The sequence below is a fragment of the Gekko japonicus genome, unplaced genomic scaffold, assembly GCF_001447785.1.
Source record: "Gekko japonicus isolate JY-2015 unplaced genomic scaffold, Gekko_japonicus_V1.1 scaffold589, whole genome shotgun sequence".
NCBI classification, from domain to species: Eukaryota; Metazoa; Chordata; class Lepidosauria; order Squamata; family Gekkonidae; genus Gekko; species Gekko japonicus.
The window spans coordinates 443,335-469,509 of NW_015163105.1; the positions used below are offsets into that span (position 1 = coordinate 443,335).

General features: G+C 45.3%; 1 protein-coding gene across 1 annotated transcript; it reads right to left on the reverse strand.

Moving 5' to 3' along the window:
- Nucleotides 1-26,175, reverse strand: KLF5 (Kruppel-like factor 5 (intestinal)). The gene is made up of 3 exons (XM_015406783.1): nt 25,299-26,175; nt 22,865-22,924; nt 1-1,106 (listed from the first exon to the last, which is right to left on the reverse strand). Exons 1-3 carry the CDS (start codon nt 26,158-26,160, stop codon nt 928-930), a joined length of 1,101 nt encoding a protein of 366 aa, XP_015262269.1. The 5' UTR covers nt 26,161-26,175; the 3' UTR covers nt 1-927.

A 26,175-nucleotide genomic window follows, 5' to 3' on the forward strand; every position in this document is an offset into this window, starting at 1 on the left:
AAAATAAATTGTGGCTTGTCCTCAAATATTTGTTTGGCTGCAAATTCAAATTAAGTTATATTTCCTAAACACTGTCTATATAAGAGAAACAGTGCTTTGGTCAGGACACTTAAAATATATATATATAGATAACCAGAGCATCTGAGACATAATACTTAAATTTAGGGACACTTCCCATATCACATTTTGCAGACATGAGCTAGGGCAAGTCTTGGATAAAGCTTATATCAATTTTAGAGCCAAGGCTCCTCCCCGCCCCCGCCCCCCGCATCACAGAACTGTAGTTTGATGTGGCAGAGAACACCAGCCCCTCCCAACTCACCAAACAGTGCCCATGGGGAAGGGGGCTGGAATATTGAAACAGTTTAAGTCTGCGGTGTAGCAGTGCTCACAGTCATTTTCATGCCCACAGACAAGAGGAATAACACCTTATGCGAAAGCCTCTGGACACTCTGCAAGAACGATAAAATTCTGCCTTCTGCACGCATGTCCAACTACAGCTTTACAAAGTGTCCATATATAAAATCAAATGCTTTGTACAACCAATCCCAGCAGGGGCTTTTGTTTGCGGATACCCATGCGGCACTAACCAGTCCATATCTGCAAAATATACATCAATGGCAGGTGGCCCTGAGATGAAGCCTTGTGAACAGCAAAATCTGTACAGCCTTAAAATGGCAGGACACTTCCCCAAGTATGACAACACAGTGTCTTCCCCTGTTTCCTCATAAATATTACAAAATACACATTTCCAGTTTTGTTTTGTTTGTTTTTTTTACTTTCCTGTTTTAAAAAGCAAGAAGAGTTCATACACAAAATACTTAAAATCTAAAATCCTAACTGAAACCGTATACTCGAAGTCGAGTTACGAAGGTGTTGCATAGATACCACCCCAGCCTTCGTGGAGGAGGAAGTCCCTGGCTGGCCCTAGTTCTGATGTCTCTTCATGTGCAGGGCCAAGTGGTCAGATCGGGAGAAGCTGCGGTTGCACACGGCGCACTGGAAAGGCTTGGCTCCGGTGTGCTTCCTGTAGTGGCGGGTCAGCTCATCGGAGCGAGCGAATCTCCAGTCACATCCTTCCCAGGAACATTTGTATGGCTTCTCTCCTAGAAAGGGCAGAAGCAGACCCGTCAGTCACCCCGCCATCCCAAGCAAGATTCCACCCCAATTAACAGAGGACACGTACCCCACCCCCACCCCAAGATTCCTTTAATGTGTTTATTTAAAACATTTTTGTGCTGCCTTTCCACCCAATCAGGGTCCCCAAGGGGGCAGACATAAAAGACATTAAAACATCTGAACAATTAACAATAACATTTAAAACTTTCAAAATAGCTCAATAAAAATGCATAACAAACAATACTGGGGGGGGGGGGCAATTAACTATTATGGGTGGTATGTCAAATCGAACAAAAAAAGTCTTCACCCAATGACACCACTAGAGGGAGACAGAGGAATTTCCCTGAGGAGCATTTCAAAAGTTTAGGTGCTACAACCAAGAAGGCCCTTTCTCGGGTTGCTATATTGGGGCTTTCCAATATTATCCATGCATTGGGGCTTGGATCTCCAGACGACATTGATCTGTTCCCCCCTGGAGAAAATGGCAGCTTCGGAGGGTGGACTGCAGGGCATTCCCCAACACCAAGGGTCTACCCCAAATCTTCAAGAATTTCCCAAACCAGAGTAGATAAGCCTGCCCATGTGGGCCAAAAATCACTCTGCTGTAGCTCCCAGCAGCCCGTAGCTAGGGGAGGGGCCTCGAGGGGGAGGCACAGCTAATTAAACCAAAGTTAATTGCATTAATACAATTTTTGGACCAGCCAGGGAAGGAGGGGCCCCCGGAAGAAATGCAAGGGGGCAGGCCTCAGCCTGGCTTCCAGTCTTCCAAAGGGTTCTTGGGTCTTCTGTGCGAAGTTTTCTATTGTGGTTTTTCTATATTTAGCTATGCACAGTTGGGACCCCATTTATCCAGGTACAGGCAGAGGATAGTCAACTTAAAGAGCTAGCCAGCTGGAGCAGACCAAAGGTCCACCCAGTCCAGCATCCTGTTTCCCACACTGGTCATCCAGATGCCAGTATGACTGGGAGAGTTATGAGTCAGGAGTGAAAGGAACAGTCCTCTCCCTGGATTGTTCCAAGCATCTGGTGTTTAAAAAATGGTATCCAGACACATATGCATCTGGGTCTGGGTATGCCTCTAGGGCTGCCAGATTTTTTATTTTCAAAAACACTGTTTTTCTGGATGGGACCCGACAGAATCCAGAATCCACTGTTTTTTTGGACCAAATATGGAGCACATGACAGAATACAATTTCACTAAAACCCTGGCTGACTGCAATGTTCCCTCTAAGCTGTGGAGTCTTGTGAGCAAAAATTCTACTTTGTGAGCGAGTGGCATTAAAGTTGTGAGCAAACGATTTGGCTGCTGCATAAATTAGTTTGCTCTGGAGCCGTGCTTCCTGAGCTAAGGCAAAAATACTTGAGCCGGAGGCTAAAGAACTGTGAGCTGGCTCCCACTACCTCAGCTTAGGGGGAACACTGGCTGACTGGTAGTCCTAGATAACATTATGACCACAGGTGTAGATTCATACCAATTATATTTTCTTTATGCGTAGGCAGGAGTGAAAGGGACTAATAGTTGGGGGGCAACACTGGAGAGAGAAGTGTAAAACTTCCTAGCACTTTTGAAGCTTTTGAAGCCATGGGGGGGGGGGGGGGGGATGTGAAATCTTGTTTGTAAAACCAGAATTTGGAGGGGAGAGGGGGAATGCAAGACTTTCTTATTGTCTACCTATATTTTTCAGCAGTAAAACGATATAAAATAAAGTATGGTGGCATATAAAATGGCACTATGTGGCTTATTTAGGTAATCTGAAAGTAGTTTTCTACAAACACAATTGTGGAGAGAGACAGACAGACAGACAAACTGGTACAAACTTGGCTACCTCAGCACACCTATCCTGAACAGGGTGCTGGATGCTGTAGAAGTCACCACTTTACATGGAAAGCTCCATGTCCCACCCCTCCTCGCAGGACTGTTGCAAAGATTACTGCATTTTTTTAAAAAAAATTAAATTAATTTAAAAATATTGAACTCAAACCCTCCTCTCCATTTTTCCAACTGAAATTTGTTCACTGTGAACCTGCAGAACAACTTCAAGACTGGGCTGAGAATGTTCTAGGGCAGGGGTGTCAAACATAAGGCCCGGGGCTAGAACCAGCCCATCCAGGGCTCTTATGCGGCCCGCGAGCAACTAGTGCAGGGGAGTGAACAGGAGACTGCTCAGGGAAGTGGGTGGAGCCACTCTGATTATGGCTTCAGCATGGCAGAACAACCTTGTCTGCAGCAGTCAAGCCGCGTGGGAGTGTCTGCCCAGTGCTGCACCACTAGCTCTACAGTCTGCCCGTACGGGTTTTTCACGGGGCCTTGCAGTGATGATACACCAACCTGGGAGCTTACCAGCTGGTGTGCTTTATACAGTTTATTATCTCCGGTACCTGGCATTATGTTTGTGGCACACATGCTCCAGTCCGACAAAGTGACTTTTATGACAGATCCGGCCCTCGTAACAATGAGTTCGACCCCTCTGCTTTAGGGACAGAAACCAAACAACCTGGGAGGAGGCGTACTACTCAGAGAAGCAGGTGATATCCATCAGAGGAGCAACCTGCCAGGACAGAGGAAACACAAAGGCCCCGATCCAGCTAAACTTGGTTGGGATCCAATCCCAATCGCACCGCTTACACGCAAGTGTGACTATTTGAAGGGAAATGTTATAGAATCTTCATACCTAGAAGCCAAGGAGAGAGGCTATAGATGAGCTACATAGAAATCATGTTCTTCATTGCTTAGAAGGCCCTTCTTTATTTGGTTTTGAAATTTTAAAAGCTTTTCTCCACCCACACAAGATCTGGCAACATATTTTTGGTACGTTAGAAGAGGGTCGCGAGAAGAAAAACTCCATGCCAAAATCTTGAGATTTGTTTACGATACGATAATAATAGATTAAAAGGTGTGCGGGTGAGTACGACTGACGTATACAAAGTTATTTACCATTTCAAGCCATCTCCAAGGAAAAGGCTTCCAAATCGGTGGCCTACATCAAGTAGCGCAACTAGCCAGATATTCAGAGGTGACAAGTACCTGCAATTCCCAACGACTTCAACAGGCACATATGATACTTAACACCTCTGAAATTTTTCACCACAGATTTATGTAAGTGCCCAATTTAGATTTTTAATTACACAGCTTTAACAGTTGGTTTGGAACATGTTGTCACCGATCGCTAAATATATGTCCGTTTAATTTAGTGCCTTAAGTGGGGATATTTTTAAGCACACCTATAAAATTCATAACTATGTTTGTTGAAATGATGAGAAGAGTATTCATAGAAAGGTTGGGATGGGGAGAAATATTCTCTCTCACCACTAACAAGGAGCTTGTTCAATTAGACACAAGAACGTTATGTTGAAACGGCCCAATTTCTATCTGTATCAAGAGATCCACCATTTCTATAGTAAAAAGACAACCTTTTGACCATAGTTGTGAAAAGCTTTTTTAATACATATCATCTTAGAGCCTAGACTCAAACTGCAGAGTAGGAGATAAACTTGTTTCTGGATTGTACCACTAACACCGGGCGAGTTGATGTTCAAACAAAATCATTCCCTCCTCCTTGGAAACCACCTGTTAAGAAGGGTTCTAGCCTAATTTTTCCTCAACATACCAGCTTCTCAAGTAGAAAGGGTTCTTCTGAATGGAGAATTCAGTCATAAAGAGTTGCCATTTGTAATCTAAAGATTCTGTTGCCCAGAAACAGGTTTACCACCAGTGTGGTGTAGTGTTTGACTACAGTTTGCGAGATCCAGGTTCCAATCTCCCTTCTGCCATGAAGTGCTTTGGGTGGTCCTGGGCCGGCCACTTCCCGCGGCCTAACCTACCTCACAGGGCTCCTGTGATGATAAAACAAAGGAGGGGACAGAACAATGTGCACTGCCCTTCTTTGGAAGGAAGGAGCTGGATAAAAATATACTAAGCAAATAACAATTCCGACATTTGCAAAAGCTAGGCTGCAGTAATGAAAGGGAAAACATTTCCCAAGGCAGAGTCCTTCTACCACAATCCCATTCTTTGTCCTCACTGGCCACTTGCCTCACCACACATTCCCTCTGTGCCCCTTTCCAGTTCCCACTCTAATCTGGGAGAATCGGGTTTGATTCTCCACTTACAGCTGCTGGATGACCTTGGGCAAGCCATAGTTCTGTCAGAGCTGTTCTCTCAGGAGAAGTTCTCAAAAGAGCTCTCTCTCAACCCCACCCACCTCACAGGGTGTCTGTTGTGTGGAGGGGAAGGGAAAGCAAGTTTGTAAGCCGCTCTGAGACTCCTTTGGGTAGTGAAGGGCAGGGTATAAATCCAATTTCTTCTTCTGCCCAAAACAGCCATATTGTATCACCATTTATAATGCGGCCGTGCATGAAGAAGGCATGTGTTTGAAGGAAATAGATGCAAGAGTGGTGTCCGTGGTGCTTTGCAGAGTGTACAACACCAAGTCCTTGCTCTGTAAAGCTTACAAGTTATATTTCCAGATCAATGAAAGACAAAAAACAGAGAGAAACAAAGTCAACTGGTGATAGGTGTGCGCAGATACACAGGCTAGTTCTGTGCATGCTTACTTAGAACCAATGTTGTTCCAATGTGACTTCTGTGAAATCGTGAAAGATTTCGGCTTCAGTTTGCTGGAGGGAGGGGAACCAATGGAGAAATTCAATGACTTTATGGAAGAAGTGGGTTTTGAAGAGGGATCTGAAGGCAGAGAAAGAGTAAATGACTTCTCAGAGAAGTCATCACAACTACATGGATCAAATTCACAGAGAAGCGCTGAATCACAGGGGATTTAATCAGCAAGTGATTAAGAGGCAGAAATTGCTGCCAGATAAGGTAGTGATAGCCATGAGCCAAGGGATTAGACACACAGATCTATCGGTGGCCACTAGCCATGGCAACTAATGGGGACCTCCACGTTCAGAGGCAGTAAATCTCGGAATACCAGTGCCAGGAGGCAATACCAGGGAAAGGGCTTGGCCCCTAACCCTGTTGTTGGCCCTCCAGAGTGACTGGTTGGCCACTGTGAGACAGGATGGTCAACCACATGGACCACTGGTCTGGACCAGACAAATGCTATTTCAAATAGCATTTCTTACAATCACGCTATTGCAAATGAAGCTTTTTAGCAGAGCACCTACAAAACAAGGAATGCTTCTTTAGACACCAATATCCAGGCGCATGCCTTGGGACTCCCTTGAGAGAATGCTACGGGATTCCTTCCATCTTGGGAACGAAAGTTCTGGCTTAGCCGGATAGGATAGATAGAAGATAGACAGATGATAGACAGACAGAGGTCATTTCGGGGGGGAACGCAGTTCCCCCGGGTGAGGTGCAGGGGGGCGGGGCACATGACAAAGCCCCGCCCCCTGCTTCCGGTCGCCCCGCTTCCAGCCCTCATTCAGCCAGGAGGAGGCAGGAGAAGAGAGAGGGTAAGTTGCTTCCTCCCCGCCTCTCCCCACCCCTGCCTGCCTGGGGCCAGGGAGGGCCTTGGCGGGGCTTCCTCGCACTCCCACCGGCCTTGCAGGTCCACCGCCGGGCCCCTGATGTCAGGGGGTGCGGCATATGCTAATGAGTTATGCTAATGAGTTCCCCTAGCTCTTTTTCTACGAAATGACCCCTGATCGATCGATCCCAGGGGAGCATTCTGTCATGTAAACCTTAGTACAGTCCAGACACAAGTTTACTATCTTATGGAAAAGTATATTTTTGTGCAACTGAGATCCCTATCACATGCTAACTACAGAAGCAAATCAGACCATGACGACGGAAACCTGGCTGACCAAATCCCCATCCACAGTAGAGCTCCTTCAAGCCGTACATCATTAAATAAGAAAAGCCTTATTACTTTTCACACGCGCCCTTTATGGATTTAGCTGAATCCTAGAAAGAGACTGTTCAGACCCATGACTGTGGTTCTTTACATATCCCTTCATTCTTACTTTTCCATTTAGTAGTAAAGATCTGTAGTACTGGGAGGGGGGGGGAGAACGTTAACAGATCAACTTAGAAGGTTTTCTTGGAAAGAAAAAGACCATGGAGGATAACTGCAGAGTGAACGGAAGAGGGAGAAAGTAAACAGTCTTAATATTGCAATCCTCAGCAGAATTAGACCCTTTCAATGTGCTAGACTTCCATGAACTTGGAAGGATGTCAACTCTACTTAGGATTGCAGTACACGAGTAGAAGGACACACTTTGGGAGTAACTCTCGTACATTTCTACATACTTCTCTGTCATTTAGATGAAAGGGGAGGGGGGGAACCTGGCCCAAGTTCCAGAGCAGGAACTGTTTCAAGTTATTTTAAAACTTACTCTATTTCTTTTGCTATGCCTAGTTTTTAAGAAGCAGAGGAATCCGAGGTTAACAAGATTTATTTGCTTAAAAAGCAAAGGGACACTGAATCCTTTCTTCGCTACTTGCACAGGCTTTACAGCTAAGTGACTCTTGCATTACTTAAGGATTGTGCAAAATACAGAAGCCGCAAAGTTTCAGAAAAATACTTGATTTTCCTCCAGAAATTTAGAATGAACATGGGAGAGACCGTGAAACCCAAGAATGCCATCGGTCAAATGCAACTGCGCTGGAACTCTGTTTCTGGAACACTGTTTCTGTATTAAAACAGATATTTCACTGTAAAAGGGTTTCTTTTTTAAAAAGAAAGAAAAAGAAACCAGCACACCTCCTCCACTTCAAAACTGCTTCCACAGGATTTGTTAAAATGTCAACACTGTTCAGCTAAAACAGCATGGAGGAAGCTGGTACCAAACCCTGGCCAAGGAGGAACACTCCATCCCTTTCTTCCAAAGCCAGAAATATTATACACAGCACTTCTGGGAAAACAGAACTGCTTTCCTTTTAAGTTATGTTTCAACAGGAGGGGGGGGGTTTTCATAACTTTAATTGGATTTCTGCATCATCTTCTTCCAATCTCACAGATTTAAAATATTTTGTTAGGCTTCAGGAGATCACAAAATGTGTTTTTTCGAGTTCTTCAAACTGCTCATCTGCATTGCTGCTTGCAAGGAAGATTTATTTTCTCAAAGCAAAAAGAAAAGAGAAGTTTGGACAGCACGGGGAATACATTTATGTAAAATTGTTGGTTGAACACCAACATTTAGCTTGGAATCGCTTTAGAACAAGACAGATAAGAAAATGAAACTTGGGTGGGGGAGTGCAGGAGGGGGGGAAATCTATTTATTGAGCAACTACAGGTGCTGTGGATAAGGAAATGTGAAAAGAATCTGTGTGAAAACGAACGCTACTGAATAGGGTACCCCCCGTATCCAGGTATTCCATCATTACACCATATCCAACATTAGTTCATAAATATATCTCCTTGGTGCCATGGTACCGCCTGTCCCTTGGTTTCAGCTCCTGAACCATGCTGAGATAGACTAAAAATACGTTACATACTTTGCCCTGTAAATGATATCATAATTTCAGCTTTGGATGTTGTTTTATCAACAATGAATGTTGTCATGGGCGATAGAATTCTACCATTAGCAAACAAAGAAACGGCAACCAGGATTCCCAACATCGGGGTTCGCGTTAGAAGCCATCTGCCTTGCTTTTGATCCCTAGATTTTATTCTAAGGGAAGCAACCTGGGTGTGGCGGTAAGCAGAGGAATACTTTCTTAGCATTTTCGTCAAATAAGAGAAGCTGGGTTGCCCGGACCATCTGTCCGTCCCCCCGGGACAAGGGATGAGGGCGTAGAGTTGCCAGCACCAGGTTGGGAAACTCCTGGAGATTCGGGGATGGAGTCTGGGGAGGACAGGGACTTCAGTGGGGTACAAGGCCACAGAATCCACCATCCAAAACATTCATTTTCTACAGGGGAATTGATCTCTATAATCTAGAGATGAGCTATATTTCCGGGGGATCCCCAGGTCTGACCTGGAGGCTGGCATCCCTAGCCTGGAACAAAAAACATTTGACAGAGGGAAGGGACTTGGAAGGTAGATGAAGTATATACACAAAGGCTGGGGAGGGGCATTTCTGCTCCCCCTCCAAGAAACCCTGTCCCACCATTTATGAAAACCTCACAATGCATGGCTCGGGTTATTTCCCAAAACATGAGGACTAGAAATTTGAACCTTTTTGGAACTCAGTCTAATTTGCAGGATTCCACCACAACCCTCCATTTATGAAAACCTCACAATGCATGGCTCGGGTTATTTCCCAAAACATGAGGACTAGAAATTTGAACCTTTTTGGAACTCAGTCTAGTTTGTAGGATTCCACCACAACTGCCATGCCATAGTTAGTGTGTTCCCCATCTATGTTGCCGTCAGTGTCACAAATATAAGCCAAATATTGGCTCTCTGCTCTGAGGAGATTTCCGCCTTCTTTGGTAAGGGGACAGAATAGCAAAGGAATGAGTCCCAGCAAGAACAGTTTTAACAGGAGCCAGGCAATTTCTGAGAGGGAAACCACAAACTGACGTGTCTGAAAGAAAAGCGGCAGATTTTGAGGAATGAAGGCAAAATCTTTCATCAATACTGCAACTGACTGAGATGAAACTATGATGCTCCTGACATCCCAAGAGGTCGCTGGGTGCGCCTCATACAAATCACACATTAACTGCCGTTTCAGCACCGTTCTGACATCTCTAATAGGGGCAGAGATCCTGGCCTGCCTGTCAGGGTTGCTGTCAGGGTGACAGGAACAACGTATGTGGCACACTATGGGTGCACGGGGCATTTACAACGGTACAGGTGCCAGTTGGAATCGGTGTACTTACCGCCGTTCACACGTAGAACATCTTCCGTCCATAACCGTTGCAAAGAGCTTTAAACCGTTGTATTCTGCCAGTAGGTCCCCAAGTGGTGGTACCCTGAGTGCAATGGTTGTAACCGCTTTACCCCGTCTGATCGCTTTCCACCGTTGTAGAGCCACTTCCGTTCGGAAGCCCGAGGCTTCCGATTTTTGCCCACCATTTTTTTTGTTAGGTCGGCAGTATGCGCTTGGGCGAAGCTTCGCCCCGGCGTTTGTTTTAAAAAAAAAGAAAAGAAAAGGTCCTTAGTTTAAGGTTTTAGAGGAGTCCGGGACCTCAGGGAGGCCAGTTTGCTTTTTAAACTTTAAAGGTAAGTCCTCTCTTCAGGGCATGCTTTTCTGGACGGGGTGTTTTGCGCATGCGCGAAGATCGCCATTCTGTGGATGGCTGCCTACGCACATGCGCAAACTGAGTTAAAAAACCCAACAACACCGACGCCTGCTGTGTGTGAACGGGCATACAGCGATGGGCTCCGCAAACAGGAGGTAAGTGTGATCACGTTTCAGCCGGCATAAACTGCGCCGGTTGGAACCGGTGCAGTTTATGCCGGGTGAAACGCCCCGTCTGAACGCACCCTATGGGTGCTTTGGACAAGAACTATATATAAATACACAATCTGTTGTTTTCTCTGCTTGCAAAAATAGGTTTCACATAGTGAAGTATGAGGCTTAGCCTTTGGAAGAATACTTGACAGCAGAGCAACTTGATTTTTGTATCCATGCTGAGTCTCAAGAAACCTCAGGTTCTTCTGTCTTGTGGGCTGGACGAGAGAGTATAAAATACTTCCTTTCCCACCTTAGAACTGCAACAGCAGCAAAAGATCTGGCTCCAGTCTAGGGCTGCCAATTCCATCCAGGGAAATTTCTGGAGATTTGGGGGCGGTTCCTGTGGAGGGGGGGAATCTGGGGAGAGATTTCATATAGAATCCATGGTATACCATAGAGTTCACCTTCTGAAGCTGTCATTTTCTCCAAGAGAACTCTCTCTGTAGCTTGGAGATTAACTGTAATTCTGGGAGACCTCCAGGCCCCACCTGGATGTTGGCAACCCTAGGCCCCACCTGCCTGACAGCCCTTACATACACCACAGAACCAACATTCAGTATTTTATTGTTATATAGTATTATTCTGAGTCTTTGGGTTAAACCCGCTCCCCTTTTTAAAGAAGTGGAAGGAGAACATTGTAATTCACAGGAATATTGTTTTTTTTGGGGGGGGGGGGAATGAGAAGGCAAGATTCAAGTCAATTAAACATTAAAACGGTGTGCATGCGCAAACACTTCTACAAACAGCCCAATCAAATTATAAGTTTTAGGGTGCTCAGGTCAAGAGGAAGCTTAAACCTGCTTCTCTTCCCTGACTTCACACGGTTTCTCTTTTACTGCTCCTTATCTTTACCAGACAATATTCACTAGATTCTCCTCTTTCCAAAAAAAAAAAAAAGAGAGAGAAAGGCCTTAAGACTTACTTCAGCTGCCCTGTGTCTAATTACTTTCAGGCCCTTCTTTTTTTAGCTTTTCATTTCATTTCAGGCTAAATTAAGGATTATAACCGTACGGAGCAGGGTCTGTCTATTTTTGGGTGTGTTATACAGAAGAAAAAAAAAAAGGCTTTTGATCAAACAAACATTATTATGGTGTGTGCTGCGCAGGCCGGGCTTACGAAACCATCCAAAATAGAAGCTCCCTCTGTAGTCACGCAACTGACAGCTAGCTCCAATTCCCTACTTTGGTGACATTCTAGAATGGCTCTTGGACATCGTGAGGTGAGGGTTGTTCTTAAAAAGCTGCTTTCAAAACCATTTCAGGGAGGAGTTTGCACACTGACTTATATGTGGCCTGGCAGGTTATTCAGAAGGCATATAGTTGACTCACACTGGGGGGGGGGCCCTACTGGCCAGGCCTGCGGGGCCCTTCTTTTCACCCCAGGATGAAGATGCTCTAGAAATAACCAGGAAGTAAGTCCGTGTATCTGAACACTGCAGAAAACAAGTATTAGAGACGCTTGCCTGCTCATTAACCATTAGGAATGACATCCCCCAGTTAGTACCTGGGGATCCCCTGGAACTATAGCTCATCTCCAGACTACAGAGATCAGTTCCACTGGAGAAATGGATGCTTTGGAGGCTATGGCACTGTACCTCACTGGGGTCTCTGTCCTCCACAGGTGCCGCTCCCAAACCTCCAGGAGTTTCCCCACCTGGATCTGGCAACCCTATCCCCCCACCCCATGCGAGTGGTCAGAAGGGCCACGGCAACCCTATTAACCATCTTCTTGCTGACAAGCCCCCCAAAAACCCAGCTTCAAACCAGTGGCACTGAAGAATCAGAAAGCATTCTCCCTCCCTCAAACCGTGACAGGTAGCACGGGGCCAGAACTGCCCACCTCCCATCACACAGTTTGGTGTAGTGGTTGAGGGCGCAGACTCTAACCTGGGAGAACTGGGTTTGATTTGATTCCCCATTCCTCCACTCGCAGCTGCTGGATGACCTTGGGCAAGCCATAGTTCTGATAAGAGCTGTTCTTGAAAAAGAGCCGTTTCTGCCGGAGCTTTCTCAGCCCCGCCCACCTCACTGGGTGTCTGCTGTGGGGAGGGGGAGGGAAAGGAGTTTGTAAGCCGCTCCGAGACTCCTTCGGGTAGTGAAGGGCGGGGGATAAATCCAATCTCTTCTCTTCTTCAAAAACAGGAGGGTTGTTGGGGCCCACCCACCCCCGCCGGAGACCACAGCTGCTGAGCTGCATTTGGGTTGGTGGTTCGGTTGCCCACTCAGTGCTGGCAACTGGTGGGAGTCCGGGGAGGGGCACAAAGCACGTGAAAGAAGCTCACGTAAGCCGCTCTGAGACTCCTTTGGGTAGTGAAGGGAGGGGTACCACCTCCTCCTCCTCCTCCACACATCACACTGACTGAGGACACCTGGATCCAAATCCTTGTTCTGTTTTAAATCTCATCCCTTTGGGCAAACTATTAGTCCTCTAACGGAAGTACCTCACAGGTGTTACCAGGGGTGGAAAGCTGATGGCCTCAAGTATGTAAAGCCAGCCACCGTAATCTGATAAACACTGAAGATATTACTACAATTTACAGGACACAAGAAAATGGGCTGTACACATTATCAGGGCTGTCTGGCGAATTGTTTAGTGACAACACAAGAAAAATTAATTTGTATGGGCAGCCTCATTTCGCTAATGGTAAGCATGGAGACCAACCATATTAGTTAGCAATTCATAGTTTTATATACTCTTTTTGTCTTCTCAACTGCCTTTTGGGGTAGATTGTTACTTTCTACATGTTTCTAATACTGCTCTTTCTGTTTACCACAGAATATGCTTGTTAACTAAACAGACGTTCCTTCAGGATTCTACCCTGCTCCCACCCCCCCCACCCCCCGTTCTATCAGGAGTTGCTTGGTAAAAGCCCCAGATTACGGGAGAGTCTCAACTGGCGTGCAAATTCTTCCTAGCGTAACATTAAGAGTTAGAAGCAGTCTCTCTCCCCCAGACATGCAAACAAAAGGGACTGTCAAATTTTTCAGAAGAGGATCTGTAATAAATCCACACCATCTGGCATGTATATTTTTATGTCCTGGATAGAGGGAGATGGTTTCTTGTGTACAGTACGGGTTCCACAGCTGCTCAGCTGTGCTGTCCCGTTCTCACAATTCAAGCTTCGAAGATGGCACTTTGTGGCACAGAGCTAACATCTTTATATAGTTACGTTTATAGAGATCCTCCATCCATTATGCCGGACACACTAAAAACTCACTTCAATCGAAGGGAGGGGGTGAAAAATCAAGATCCCATTCAGCAAAAACCGCTTTTCGAAGACCTTTGATTGGAGAACGACAAATACATTTCACCGTTTCCCAAATTGTGTGGTGGGGCGCAGAAGTGGATTCCCCACTCTCTCAGAGGTGCGGGCAGGAGGCAAGAGGAAAAGGGCGAGCCAAGAAGCTCTGGGAGGCTCGAAAGCAAATGAGGCCTTTGCCTCTGCAGAATGTGCAAAAACAGGCCATGAAATGCAGTGTGTGAAACTACGGCACAAGCTGGTCCCCAAAAGGTACAGTACGAAAGTCTGAGAATCACCAATGCAATGGAATCTAACAGGGCAGGAATACTGCTAACTGACATTCTCAGGACTCAGGGCCCGGTATTATCTAAATAAGCATTTCCCAAACTGCACGCTGTGAGAAGTAAATACAAGTAAGACTTCTGTGATCCCAAAGAACCCAACCACAGAGAAGGCCAACTACTGAACCTGTGCTAATTCCTCTGCACCAGGTACAAGCAGATCACTCAACACATACCAGCACCGCGATGAGGTACAAAACAGCCACTTTGGGGTAGCGTTCCCTCTAAGCTGAGTTAGTGTGAGCTAGCTCACAGCTTTTTAGCCTCTGGCTCACACATTTTTGTCTTGGCTCAGGAAGGATGGCTCCAGAGCGGACCAATTTATGCAATAGCCAAATCGTTCGCTCACACAGCTTTTAATGCCGGTAGGTCATAAAGTAGAATTTTTGCTCACAAGACTTCACAGCTTAGAGGGAGCATTGCTTTGGGGAGGATGTTTCCCGTTGCGTCTCTGTATGAGCTGACATGCTGGGATCGCTTGCGTGCAGTCAGGAGGCACACCCAAATCAGTGGCTCATGGAGAAACACAAGAGGCGCAGTGGAGATCGCTTAGTTTTTTCCCCAAATGTAAGAGTGATGGGTGGGAGGGAAGGTGGGATGGTATAGCCCGTTTTCTCAGATCTCAGACGCTAAGCAGAGTCAGGGCTTGTCTTGAAAGACCCTTGCTGGGGTTGCCACTGGACTGTGCTTTTACACGTACACAGTGATGAGTGCCTTCAATTTTAACTAAGAAGAGTGTGCACTTCAGCTATCCGAACTTTGGGGGCATTCTATTTTGAAACGTTTCCAATTTCTCCTCAGTGGGTGGGGGTGTACATCAGCAAGTAAACAGCCATGGGACAGCTTGCCTTGAGAATATATAACTCTGCCAGCGAGAGACAAGAAAAGCTTCAAAACGAGCCAGAGCTAAGAATCCTCTAAGCAAATAATGGAAAGTGTTAATTGCTGGCAATTCCTGCAAATCAAAGGCCATGGGTTGTTGTTTGTAAGGCCGCTTTCGGAATGAACTGTGTTTACAGCTCAAAAGAGCCTTCCTTATCAGGCATCAAATATCCTGAAACTGAAGCTCACTTAATCCTTCTCCGAGAGAGCGAGTGACAGCTTTTCAGGAGACATATTAGGCATTTAATTAAAAACAAAACGTCGTTGGGCTGCACAAACTAAGAGGGGCCTCAGCCGAAGCTGGCAACGTCGCATTAATGTTGGCAAATAAAGAGAGAATGATATACATGAACAGCTCTTGATAAGCCTCCTATAGCACTCCTGTTCCAAAAACAACAAGACTGGTTTCTAAGACAAGTAACTGGATACAAATGAGACGGAAGAACAAACAGGGATGGGGTATGCCGCTGAACTCTTGGGGTCTGCTCTGTTCCCCAGACAGCAAACCAGGAACCTGTGGTGCATCTTGACTATGCCAGCCGACTGTGCCAACTTAGATCCATAACAAGGAGGAAGCGGCATATGGTAAAAGCTTCCACGTTTCAGAAATGCAACATGCAGTGCTATTCCTGAGCACAGACAAGATCTCATAAAGGCAGATAAAATAGTGCAGAGGGAGAGCTTTTACAACATTTTACTTCCCTTTAAGAGTAGAACTGTGCCAATCACATTGATTAAAATTTGGCGAGTCCAAGGGGGGGGGGATGTCTTATGGGCCACATCTGGCCAGTTGGTCATCTTTAATCTAACTCAACACTGCCTGCAGTCATTCAGGGAAAACTTGAAAAACTGAATCACATTCAAGATGAAGCTGTTGCACAAGACTCGTGTTCCCCGTTTCCCTGCCAAGCAAGAGACAAATTTATACAGGTAATTGAGAAAGGGCACCAAGGCATTTGGCATTGCTGCCTACAAGCTTTTCAACATTGTGTGTTCAAGTCTGTTGGATTCCATGGCAGTGATGCTACTTTAACGTTTGATCCATTTTTCCTCCTGTAATTCTCATCAGGACTGTGTGATCATGTATGTGCATTCTTGCACATCAAGGAAAGAAATACATTTTTAATATCCAAGGTGAAACACCCTCAAGGCATAACAACTGAACAGAAACCCACCTGAACAAGGTAAGAATGGCTGACGATCCAATAAGCTGAAAGCCAGGAATTTTTCCATCTAAAGAACAAAAGGAGCAAAATGCTCTATTTTTATCTGAGATTAGGATGTGCAGGTCTGTGAATGAGCAGACATTCGCACATAAAACAAGTCTCACATAGTCTGGTAGACAAGAGACCCCTGTTCATAGTGAAAGAGTATTACTTCTCCATCTCAAACACAGACCTGTGTTCACATAGTTAAACTTGTTTAAACTTTTTGCTTTTTGCTATCAAGTTGCGGCTGACTTATGGAGACCCTATAGGGTTTTCATCCTGCCAACCTAGCAGTTCAAAAGCAAGAAATTGCAAGTAGATAAATAGGGACCACTTTGGTGGGAAGGTAACAGCGTTCCGTGCACCTTGGTGTTTAGTCATGCCGGCCACATGACCACGGAAACGTCTTCGGGCAGCGCTGGCTCTTCGGCTTGGAAACGGAGATGAGCACCGCAACCCTAGAGTCGGATTCGACTGGCTTTCGAGCAAGGGAACCTTTACCTTTATAGGGTTTTCAAGGCAAGAGATGTTCAGAGGTGGCTTTCCATTGCCTACCCCTGCACAGCAGCCCTAGACTTCTTTAGCAATTTCCTGTCCAAGTACTAACCATGGCTGACCCTGGTTTGCTTCTGAGATGTGACAAGATCGGGCTAGCCAGTAGTTATTCTTCTCAGATGTTATCTAGGGTACCGTGGATTAAAAATCGGATATTCCATGCCTCAGATTTATTTGTGAGTGGAAAGTTTGCGCACACACACTATGACTTGGCATTGAAATTAGAGAATCTTTACATGAGATTAGCATCTTTGGAGAACTGTTTTAGCAGAGAATGATGTGACTCCCAGTCAGTTACGAAGGACAGGTGAGATACCTGCTGACAAGACTCACATACACTGCCCCAGACAAGACCTCGCTCCAGTAGCTTGGTCGAATAAGAACTTATGAAGACACCATGACCTTCCCTGCAGTACACCAGACTTGTGTGTCTTTTGCATTCTTGAGACTATGGAAAGTGGTCAAATAGTTGAGGGGAACCCTCCACTGGGAGGATACGGCCGCTCTCTCCTGCCTTTACGCTATGACCACACGAAACAATATGCAAAGGAGAGACGGAATCCAGCCAGTTCTGGTGCAGAAACGTAAGAGGAAGAAGATTAAAGACCAGACATTAAAACGGAGAGACATTTTAAGGGGGGGGGGGAACTGAACAAAAGGTGGGTAAAGATAATCAAAGCAAAAAAGATGACTGGGCATTAAAAAAACACTGAAGAATTAATTGGGGCAGGGAAGGGCAACAGATGGGCTTCGGATCCGCCCCCCAGCCTGAATAAAAACAAATGGAAACAAGGAAAAATGTGAGCATTTTGTTAAAATGGCGCCTCTTCTCTTGAAAGGTTTCCATTTCCCAACAGCAAATACAAGCTATATCTATAGATAGAAGAAATGCTTTCTAGCATTAACTGCAGACCTATTAATGGCAAAGAGGCATGTGATCGTAAGAACATGTCTGCTCAGAAAGCCAACAGGCTGGTCCAGAACTTCCTACACGAGAACAGACAATGGTGGACGGGAGTCAGTTGAAAATATAACTCCCCATTAAAAGGGACCTATAAAAACCTGTAGCCTCACAACACAAAAAGAAAAATCTCTGAATATGAGCCGATGGCCTTAGCATTCTCCTCAGTGCCAACAGAGTAACAATTTATTTATTTTTTAATTTATTTATTATATTTATACCCCGCCCATCCCACTCTGAGGGGAAAGGGTTTCGGGCCTGAGCAAACCAGTAAAACTGTGCACACCAGCTATATATCTTGCCCACAAGAAACTAAATTAAAAAAAACTTTTTGTTGCTTCTCTGAGACCACAGCAAACAGGGAGGAGGTATACTGGGCGGCAAGCTTTGGCTTGGTGTGTCACAAGTTGGGACTGTGTGACAGACATTTTCTTTTCAGAAATTAAGCACCGGCCTAAACCCTGTTAAAAAAAAAAAAGCCACTATGGGCGCAGCCTTGACTTTGTTTGGAACGTTCCGGCTGTATTCAAACTTCTATGCATACACCATGACAAGAAAGTTAACTATTTATAAAAGACCACAATTAACTTCCTTTTATTGGTTTCTGACAAGCCAGTTCTAGTCATCCCAGTCACTGACGGTTTATGGCACAGTACCCCGGGAATAGGCTTTTTTTTTTTGGTCACCACTGAAGTTGATTGCATAATGCCAGTTATAAAAGAAAAAAATCTGTACTATATGGAGGCCGCATCACTGAGAAGTGTCGGGCCAGGTAGAAAGTATTCGTGGCATTGAGCAGGCTCACAGTCTTCTTCCTTAGTTACCCTCCCAAACTTGGGTTGCCAACTGACCACGGGAGGAGACAGCGGATCAACCTGTTGTTAAAGGAATAGCTACAGAAACCAAACCGAAAAGTTGGCACCTTAGCAACAGAGAACCCAGCAGGGTTCGCTCACCAGACTAGGCTCTAGGGTAAAGGTAAAGGTTCCCTTGCTCGAAAGCCAGCCGAGTCCGACTCTAGGGTTGCGGTGCTCATCTCCGTTTCAAAGCCGAAGAGCCAGCGCTGTCCGAAGACTTTTCCGTGGTCATGTGGCCGGCATGACTAAACACCAAGGCGCACGGAACTCTAGGGTACCCGGATTCTAATCTCCACTCGGGCATGAAACTCACGGGGCAACCTTGGGCCATTCACTCTCAATCTGACCCACCGCAAAGGCCTGTTGTGAGGGGGGAAATGGGGAGCCCCACCACCTGGAGCCCCCTTGAAGTGAGGGCAGGATGAGAACGTTACCGTACAGCTAGCTGTTAGGGCTTCAAGGGGACTTTCACCCACACCATTCTCACCATCCCCTCCAAAGCAAGCTGTAAAGTATTTTTGGTTCCTTGCCCACATCTTTATTTCTTGCAGTTGATAAATTCCCATTCCTATCCAAATGTAGAAACAGGCCGATGCCTACATTCCATCTCTCACCACTGCTTGCTGCTTTTTTTTTTTTAAGTTTGCTCTGAAAAGAATGTCATTAAACTCCCTGAAAGCCATTCAGGTGGAGACAGGTTGTTAAATAAATACTATGAAAGGCACACAGGCTTCTAAACACAAAGGGAGGAGAAGTGGAAGGGTCTGTTTTGACTTCTAAAAAAGCAGACAGATTGAGGCTGGAGGGTCTTTTTATTTTAGAAGTGACAGATTGCTGAGAAGGGTGGATAAGAGAAATTATTTCAGCTGGTTTTTAAGATGGATTGTTAGGAAGAGAGAAAACAACCAGTGGTCCTCCACAGATACTACAGAACAGGTCGAGCCAGATAAACAGGCCCTGCTAACCCCCAAGGGGATTGGAAAGAGTATCACACAAAACTTTAATAACCTGCGTTTCACGACCTGCATTTATTAAAGCTTTCAAGCTACAGTTTTCCTGCACAGCACTTAAAAAAAAAATGTTCTACAAGTCAAATGGGTACACAGAATGAAAGGATATTATGCAGAGTGCGCCAAATTAAGCCTCACTATTCAATCTGCTTTTCAGCACAGAGCCCCATGGCCTTCTAATACTTGTCGCTCGAGTTTATAATGAACTGGAAGCCTGTATTTGCCTGAGATATTCACCCAAGTCCTATGCTGCCATCCTATACATGGGACAGAGGAAGCGGAACAGAATGGCAGAATACAACCAAAATCCACATTATGTATCTCAAAAGATTTCTCCCTGCCCCTTCACATAAATATCTGTGAGATGGCTAAAGGCAATAATTACAAAGAACAAGGAAATGGTAAAAAAACAAGAAAATAAAAACCTGCAAAAGCAAAACGTGTGCACAATTTAAAAGACAGCATCAGATTCTTTTAACAATGTGCAGGTAAAAACAATGCAAAACACCAAGCAACTCACAAAAAAACCTGGAAAGATTGAAAAAACTATTGACAGCCAAGAATCAGATTGAGCTGATAATTAGCAGGGGATCGATAAGTCAATTATTAAGACATTTACAACACGCACACAAGCACTTACAAGCCCTTTGGCTTCAAATTGTACAAACATTTGCACACCATAAATCTCCTGGAGCCAAGAACTGATACTCCCGCCCCTTCTATATTCCAGCCCTTTTGGTACTTCCATCCAAAAATCACTGAAATGCAAAGTTACCTCAGGTTCAGTATAAAACTCAAAGCCCTCACAAAAGGAGGCATGCCATAGCATAACATAGCCTACATAAAACTGCAGTTGCTGAACACAACCAATCTCCATACTGAGGTAAAACATCTGATGCAGAGAAACGAATAATATACTTAAGACCAGTGTTCCCTCTAAGCTGAGTTAGTGTGAGCTAGCTCACAGATTAATAGCCTCCAGCTCACACATTTTTGTCTCAGCTCAGGAAGGAGGGCTCCAGAGCAAACTAATGTATGCAGTAGCCAAATCGCTCCCTCACAACTTTAATGCCAGCCGCTCACAAAGTAGAATTTTTGCTCACAAGACTCCACAGCTTAGAGGGAGCATTGCTTAAGACCACCCCCCATTTTATCTGAAGTGAAATTTCGTCTCTATGAACCAGACTAACTTTGATATACCCACTGCACTGTTTTAAATCACCTTACTAGGGAACAGACACACGTGAGGGAGGCAGCATATTAAAAGCACGGTGCAGTGACCCACAGGACTGGCCTACTTGCCTGTATGTGACGGGATATTTAAATGTTAAGGAAATGTGGATGAGAAACAATAAAATAGTAACACCCCAAGTCTTAACCTTGAGGCTCCAACTTCTACACAGCAACGACATGCAAAATGTCAGAGCCCTTCTTGCCAGTCTGCCTGATTGTTTATGGCTTATAACATTACGGTAAGTAGACCGAAGAAACAAATTCTCTTGAGCATACGTAGTTCCTTGGATTCAAGAGGGCAAAGGCGCTCTTCTTCTGAGTTGAAAATGGAACCACATGTCCCTGATGCCACAGATCAGGTTGCTTTTCCCAGTGGCTAAGAGTAAACTTGTGGCGTTCAAATGAGTCTGCCCGATTGTTTCTGCATGAATCTGGGCTTTTCTCCTGCTTGGAAAGAAGCAATCCCTGAGCAGTCACTCAAGCATGCAGTGGGCACCCTCTTCTAAGGCGCTCTTGTCGGGAGCCACTACATAAGCCAAATATACCTAATGCAGAGATGCAGCAAAATTACCCAGATGCTGCAAAGGCTGATTAGAAGGCAAAGAACCAGAGCAGCAAATCATTCAGAGACGCAGCAGGCAGCCTGCTGTCCGGGTGGATATTTTGCGCTCCCAAATGCATACGGTAAAGAGCCCAATTGCTTTTCAGATTTTTTTTTTAATCTTCTCTTTTATAGATAATGGCTTCATTTATCAAAGCAGCATTTCCATAGTTACATTTTCGCCTGAAGATATTCAGCCGTTCCAACAATGAGCAAAAGTGCTGAATACGAGGCCTTGTTGCACAGATTAAATGCATCTCAGATCTTTCCTCAATTAAAAACCAGATTTTTTTTTTAAAAAAGCCATTTTAGCTGTACAGCATAATTCCAATACGTATAAAAATTACAAAAAGGGCAGGCTGCAGTCTTGAAAAAACCAGAAGAGCTCAAATAAGAGGGTGAGCACACCGGCTCTAAGAGTTCGCCCTGCGTATCCTGAAATCCTTGTTTTAGCAGAAAGATTTTGAAGCTGTACAGCAGGACTTCCACAGCAAGGACGCTTTATAAACATTCTTTTGAATTTCAAGGATGAGCGTTAATGTAAATTTACAAAGTGAACCATTTAACCACATATCTTAAGCAACTATTTTTTTTATCATGGGGCCGTGACCAACAGTGCTCCGCAGAACATACAGTTAGCCATCCAAGGCACTCTTAACACTTCAAAGACGGCTCTACTCCCCCATGGCATGTTCAGGACGAACAACATTGATTTCAATGTGAGCTTTCATGGGTCATAGCCCACTTCGTCAGACAGGGCTGTGGCCCACAAAACTTCATACAGAAATAAACTATGTTAGTCTTTGAGGTGACACTGGATTTTTTTGTTTTATTTTGCTATGACAGACGAACACAGCCACTTCTCTGCAATCTACTCCACAGGCATAAAAGACAGCAGCAATGGAAGACTTGAGTCGCCCAGCACATACTAAAGAGGCCGATTAATTTCACAAGCACATGCATAGAGGCGTGCATACACGGTCACACCCTAATGCGATCATGTAACTTTTTTAAAAGTATCGTTCATCATAAAATAAAATGACTTTCCTAAAAGAATTACACGTCTATTTAATGTTCGGGTAATGTTCAATGCCGAGGAAATAGCCATTTGGGGACTATTCTGGAAAAAAAGGATTAACTGCTGGGAAACTTGTTTTTTTCAAAACAAAACAGGGCAGAGAGACGGCCAAGTCTTAAATTTAGCTAAGCCACGTTCCAACGCACGCTTCATTTTTATGTACATGAAACCAAGGAGAGCTGCCCTTCACCAAAAAGCACAATTCTGCTATAAAGTGTTTTTTTGGGAAGGAAGGAGGGGTACTGCTTCAAAGGGGGTATTTACGTACTGCTCAAATTAAACCTCCTTATTTTAAGAAGTTCAAAAGTGTCGGTTTTCATTTTATTAACGGCTCCATTTGGCTGATTTATACCTCTCAGCTTGAAACAAACCAAGTGGAAACCTTTCCAAGCAAAGCAGCAGAAAGAAAGAGGGCCAATTTATATTTATAGGATGTGCAACTCACAAAATTTAAAACACGGTAAACACATACCAGTATGAGTCCGCAGGTGTGCTTTTAAGTGGGAAGACTTCGTATATACTTTAGTGCAACCTAAGACAGAAAGAGAGAACAGGCATATCAGCTGAGAGCATTCACGTCCTCAAAATATTACTGTATAATTGTACACAATCCACTAACATGCTTGCTGGTCGCTCTAGAGGAGGACGGGGCTTTATATTAAGAAAGTTACTCAAAACTTTGGCATGTCAAATTAGAATTCCATTGCCAGTTAACACCAAAAGGACAACTCCTAGTGCTGACATATACCGTATGTCCATATATAGAACTTCCATACACATAACAGAACTTCCATTCAAGAGCTAAAAACAACTAATGTTAAAATTAGAAAGAAAATATTTCTATTATTGCTCCACAATAGTATGCTTCCCCTCCTTCTGTTTCCACACTGCATGTTTTGCCAATTTTTCCACAAAGTGTGTTGAACTACACCTGTGTTATGCTGAGTGACTCAATTAAGATTCGTAGCAGCCATTTACAGACCAGGTAGGGCAGCGTTACATATCAGGGGAGACATAGTTCAGTAAGGAATTATACAATTGCGTGCTTTTAAGAAATGCCTTTACCAACCGACTCTCTAACAGTGCGATCCTAAGCAGAGTTACACCCTTCCAAGACCACTGATTTCAAGAGACTTGGAAGGGGGTAACTGGTTAGCGCTGCACTTTAAATGCATCGGCTTCCAGCTGACGGTTCTGGGGTTTCAGGAGGCTCAACAGGCAAGCGGGCTAAATGCGAATGGAATGTAGTGCAGTGGTTAGCGTCTGACTAGGGGGACCCAGGCTCGAATCCCCACTCTGCTATGAAAGCTTACTAGGTGACCTTGGGCTTACCACGCCCTCTGAGCATATCCTACTCTGCAGGGCTGTTGTGAGGATAAACCAGAGGAGAGGAACGCAACGTTGCAAGGTGCTTTGGGTTCCTGTTGGGGGAGCAAGGTGGGCATACGTAAATAAATTTCAGGGTCAGAAGCCACACCAGAGGGCACACGGGCCCAATATCTCAGACAAACTGCCTTGCCTACAGCATGACATTAGAGAGAAGGTGGGACTCCTAACACAAGCTCCTCCTCTCGTCGTCAGTTTGCATCCTGACAACGCCTCTCATCAAGCAAAAGGTATAAAGAGCTTAGCTAAGGGCAAGAATAGAGGACTCCTGCTCAAAGCGTCCAAAAAAGACTCAAGACGCGCAATGCCAAATTAAATGGCATGAGCTGAACAGGATGGGGGCATAAAAAGCCCTATTAAAAGATCAGAACTGTGTCCATGGAAGAAAAGTTTGGTCCAGGGTACAGGAAAAGGGACAGAACGCTCCTCCATGCGGAAGATACCTAACTCCCACACAATTCTGTCATCAGTATTTCTCTGTTGGGAGCTGTTTCGGATCAAACCATGTGAAAAGCCTGGTTGACATAAACAGCAGATCACATGGCAGAACTGTGACAAATCAGACAGAAGAACTGAATCTTCTCTGTGCAGGGATTCCTCCATCTCAGGGAGAACGTTACAAAACACTGCAGTTTTCTACCCGAAATCTGAAGCAGAACAGTTTTAATCTGTGATCCGTTGCTTCTTTTAAACCAGGCCAAAATGAAACTACCGAGAGCATTTATTCAGTGATCCAGAATTCTGGTTTGGGGCATGTTTAACTATCTTAAAAATGCTTTCTGCAAGAGAACAGATAGCCTACAAAAGGGAGCCGTGCTAGGAATCATCCTGGCTAGACTACTGTAACTCATTCTGCATAGGGCTGCCCTTGAAGACAATTCAGAAGCTGCAACTGGCACAGAACCAGGCAGCCCGCTTGAAGCCAGGAGCCTGGCACAGTACACAGACAACATCCCGCTACAAATACTTCACTGGTAGCTGATTAGTTACCAAACTCAACCCTAGGTGCCGATTCTTACATATAAAGATTTTTGTGGCCTGGGTCCCACATCTCTACTGGACCATCTCTCTCAATGTGCTTCTCTAATCAAAATCCCCATCTCTGTTGGCTAGAAACAGAGCTTTTCCTGTGGTGGCCCCTACCCAACGGAATAGTCAGACCCAGTCTGATGTTGGTAACTGGGTGCAATCCCAAAAATATTTCCCTGGGAGTAAACTACGCTGAATAAAATGGGACTTCTGTCTGGGTAAACCTTTTTAGGATTGTACTGCTCCATGCATCATGCTGTTTAACTGTTTGTGTATGAGGTGTAAAACACTGTAAACTGCCCTGAGACTTTTTTTGGAGGAACGCCAAATTAAAAAGTTTCCTCAATTCCCCCCCCCCCCCAGTTTTGCTGAGTACACCAACAATAAGTGATATTTAATCTGCCTGGAGAAGGGAAGCAGTTTTATGGCAGAGCAACAGTTTGGGATAGATAGATATGGATAGGGGGGTAGAGATATAAAAAATTACTTACCAGGATAATCACAGTAGTGAATGCGTCTCTTCTCCAAGTCGGGATTACTCCTCCTGTTGTATCTGACCGTCGGCATGGTGGGCGTATTCATTGGGAGGTTCGCAGGCAAACTGGGATTGTGAATCACCATCTTGGACGCGATGGTGGCGGCATAGGACGGAGGGGGGGTCAGATTCTGTAGCAATTCGGCTTGCCTGTCTGGACTGCCGGGCTCCGAGCTGGGGGGAGAAGGCGGGAAATAAGGGGCTTGCTGCTGAAGGAACTGGTTTGGCATGGTGTACGTGCACTGAGGGATCCCTTGGAAGGGCTTCATCGTCGTCTGGGGCATCGCAGGCGACAGGGTGTTCAGGCCCGCCATGGTGGATGACATAGAGACGCTGCTGAGGGAGTCCATCACCGCGGCTTGCGTGGTCGGGTTCGGCATATCTAGATCCGGAGAACTGAGGAGCTGATAGAGTTGGCCCTGCTGGGGGGCCGAGATGGAAAGGTGAAGATCCGGCGTGGGCATCTCCTGCTTGATAAAGATGTTGTTCACATCGGGGTTCTGGTGGGAGCTGAAGATGCTCGTGAACTCGGGGAGGGCCTGAGTCGAGCCGGGGCCGGGAGGGACAGTTTCGCTCTGGTGGCTGAAGGCGTTGACAGGCTCCGTCTTGATGTGGGGGACCGGCGGCCTCTGCGGTTTGTACAGGCCCGTCCTCAGGTGCGTGATGTCGGGGAGGAAGACGTTCATGTTGATGCTGTAAGGCAACCCGTCGCTGTCAGTGAAGAACTGGTCGACCACCGAGGCACTGTCTCGCCGGTATTTTTTATGCTCGTGAAGGGTGGGAATGGGAGGGAGCTGGGGCGTCAGGTACTTCTCCATTTCACATCGGGTCTG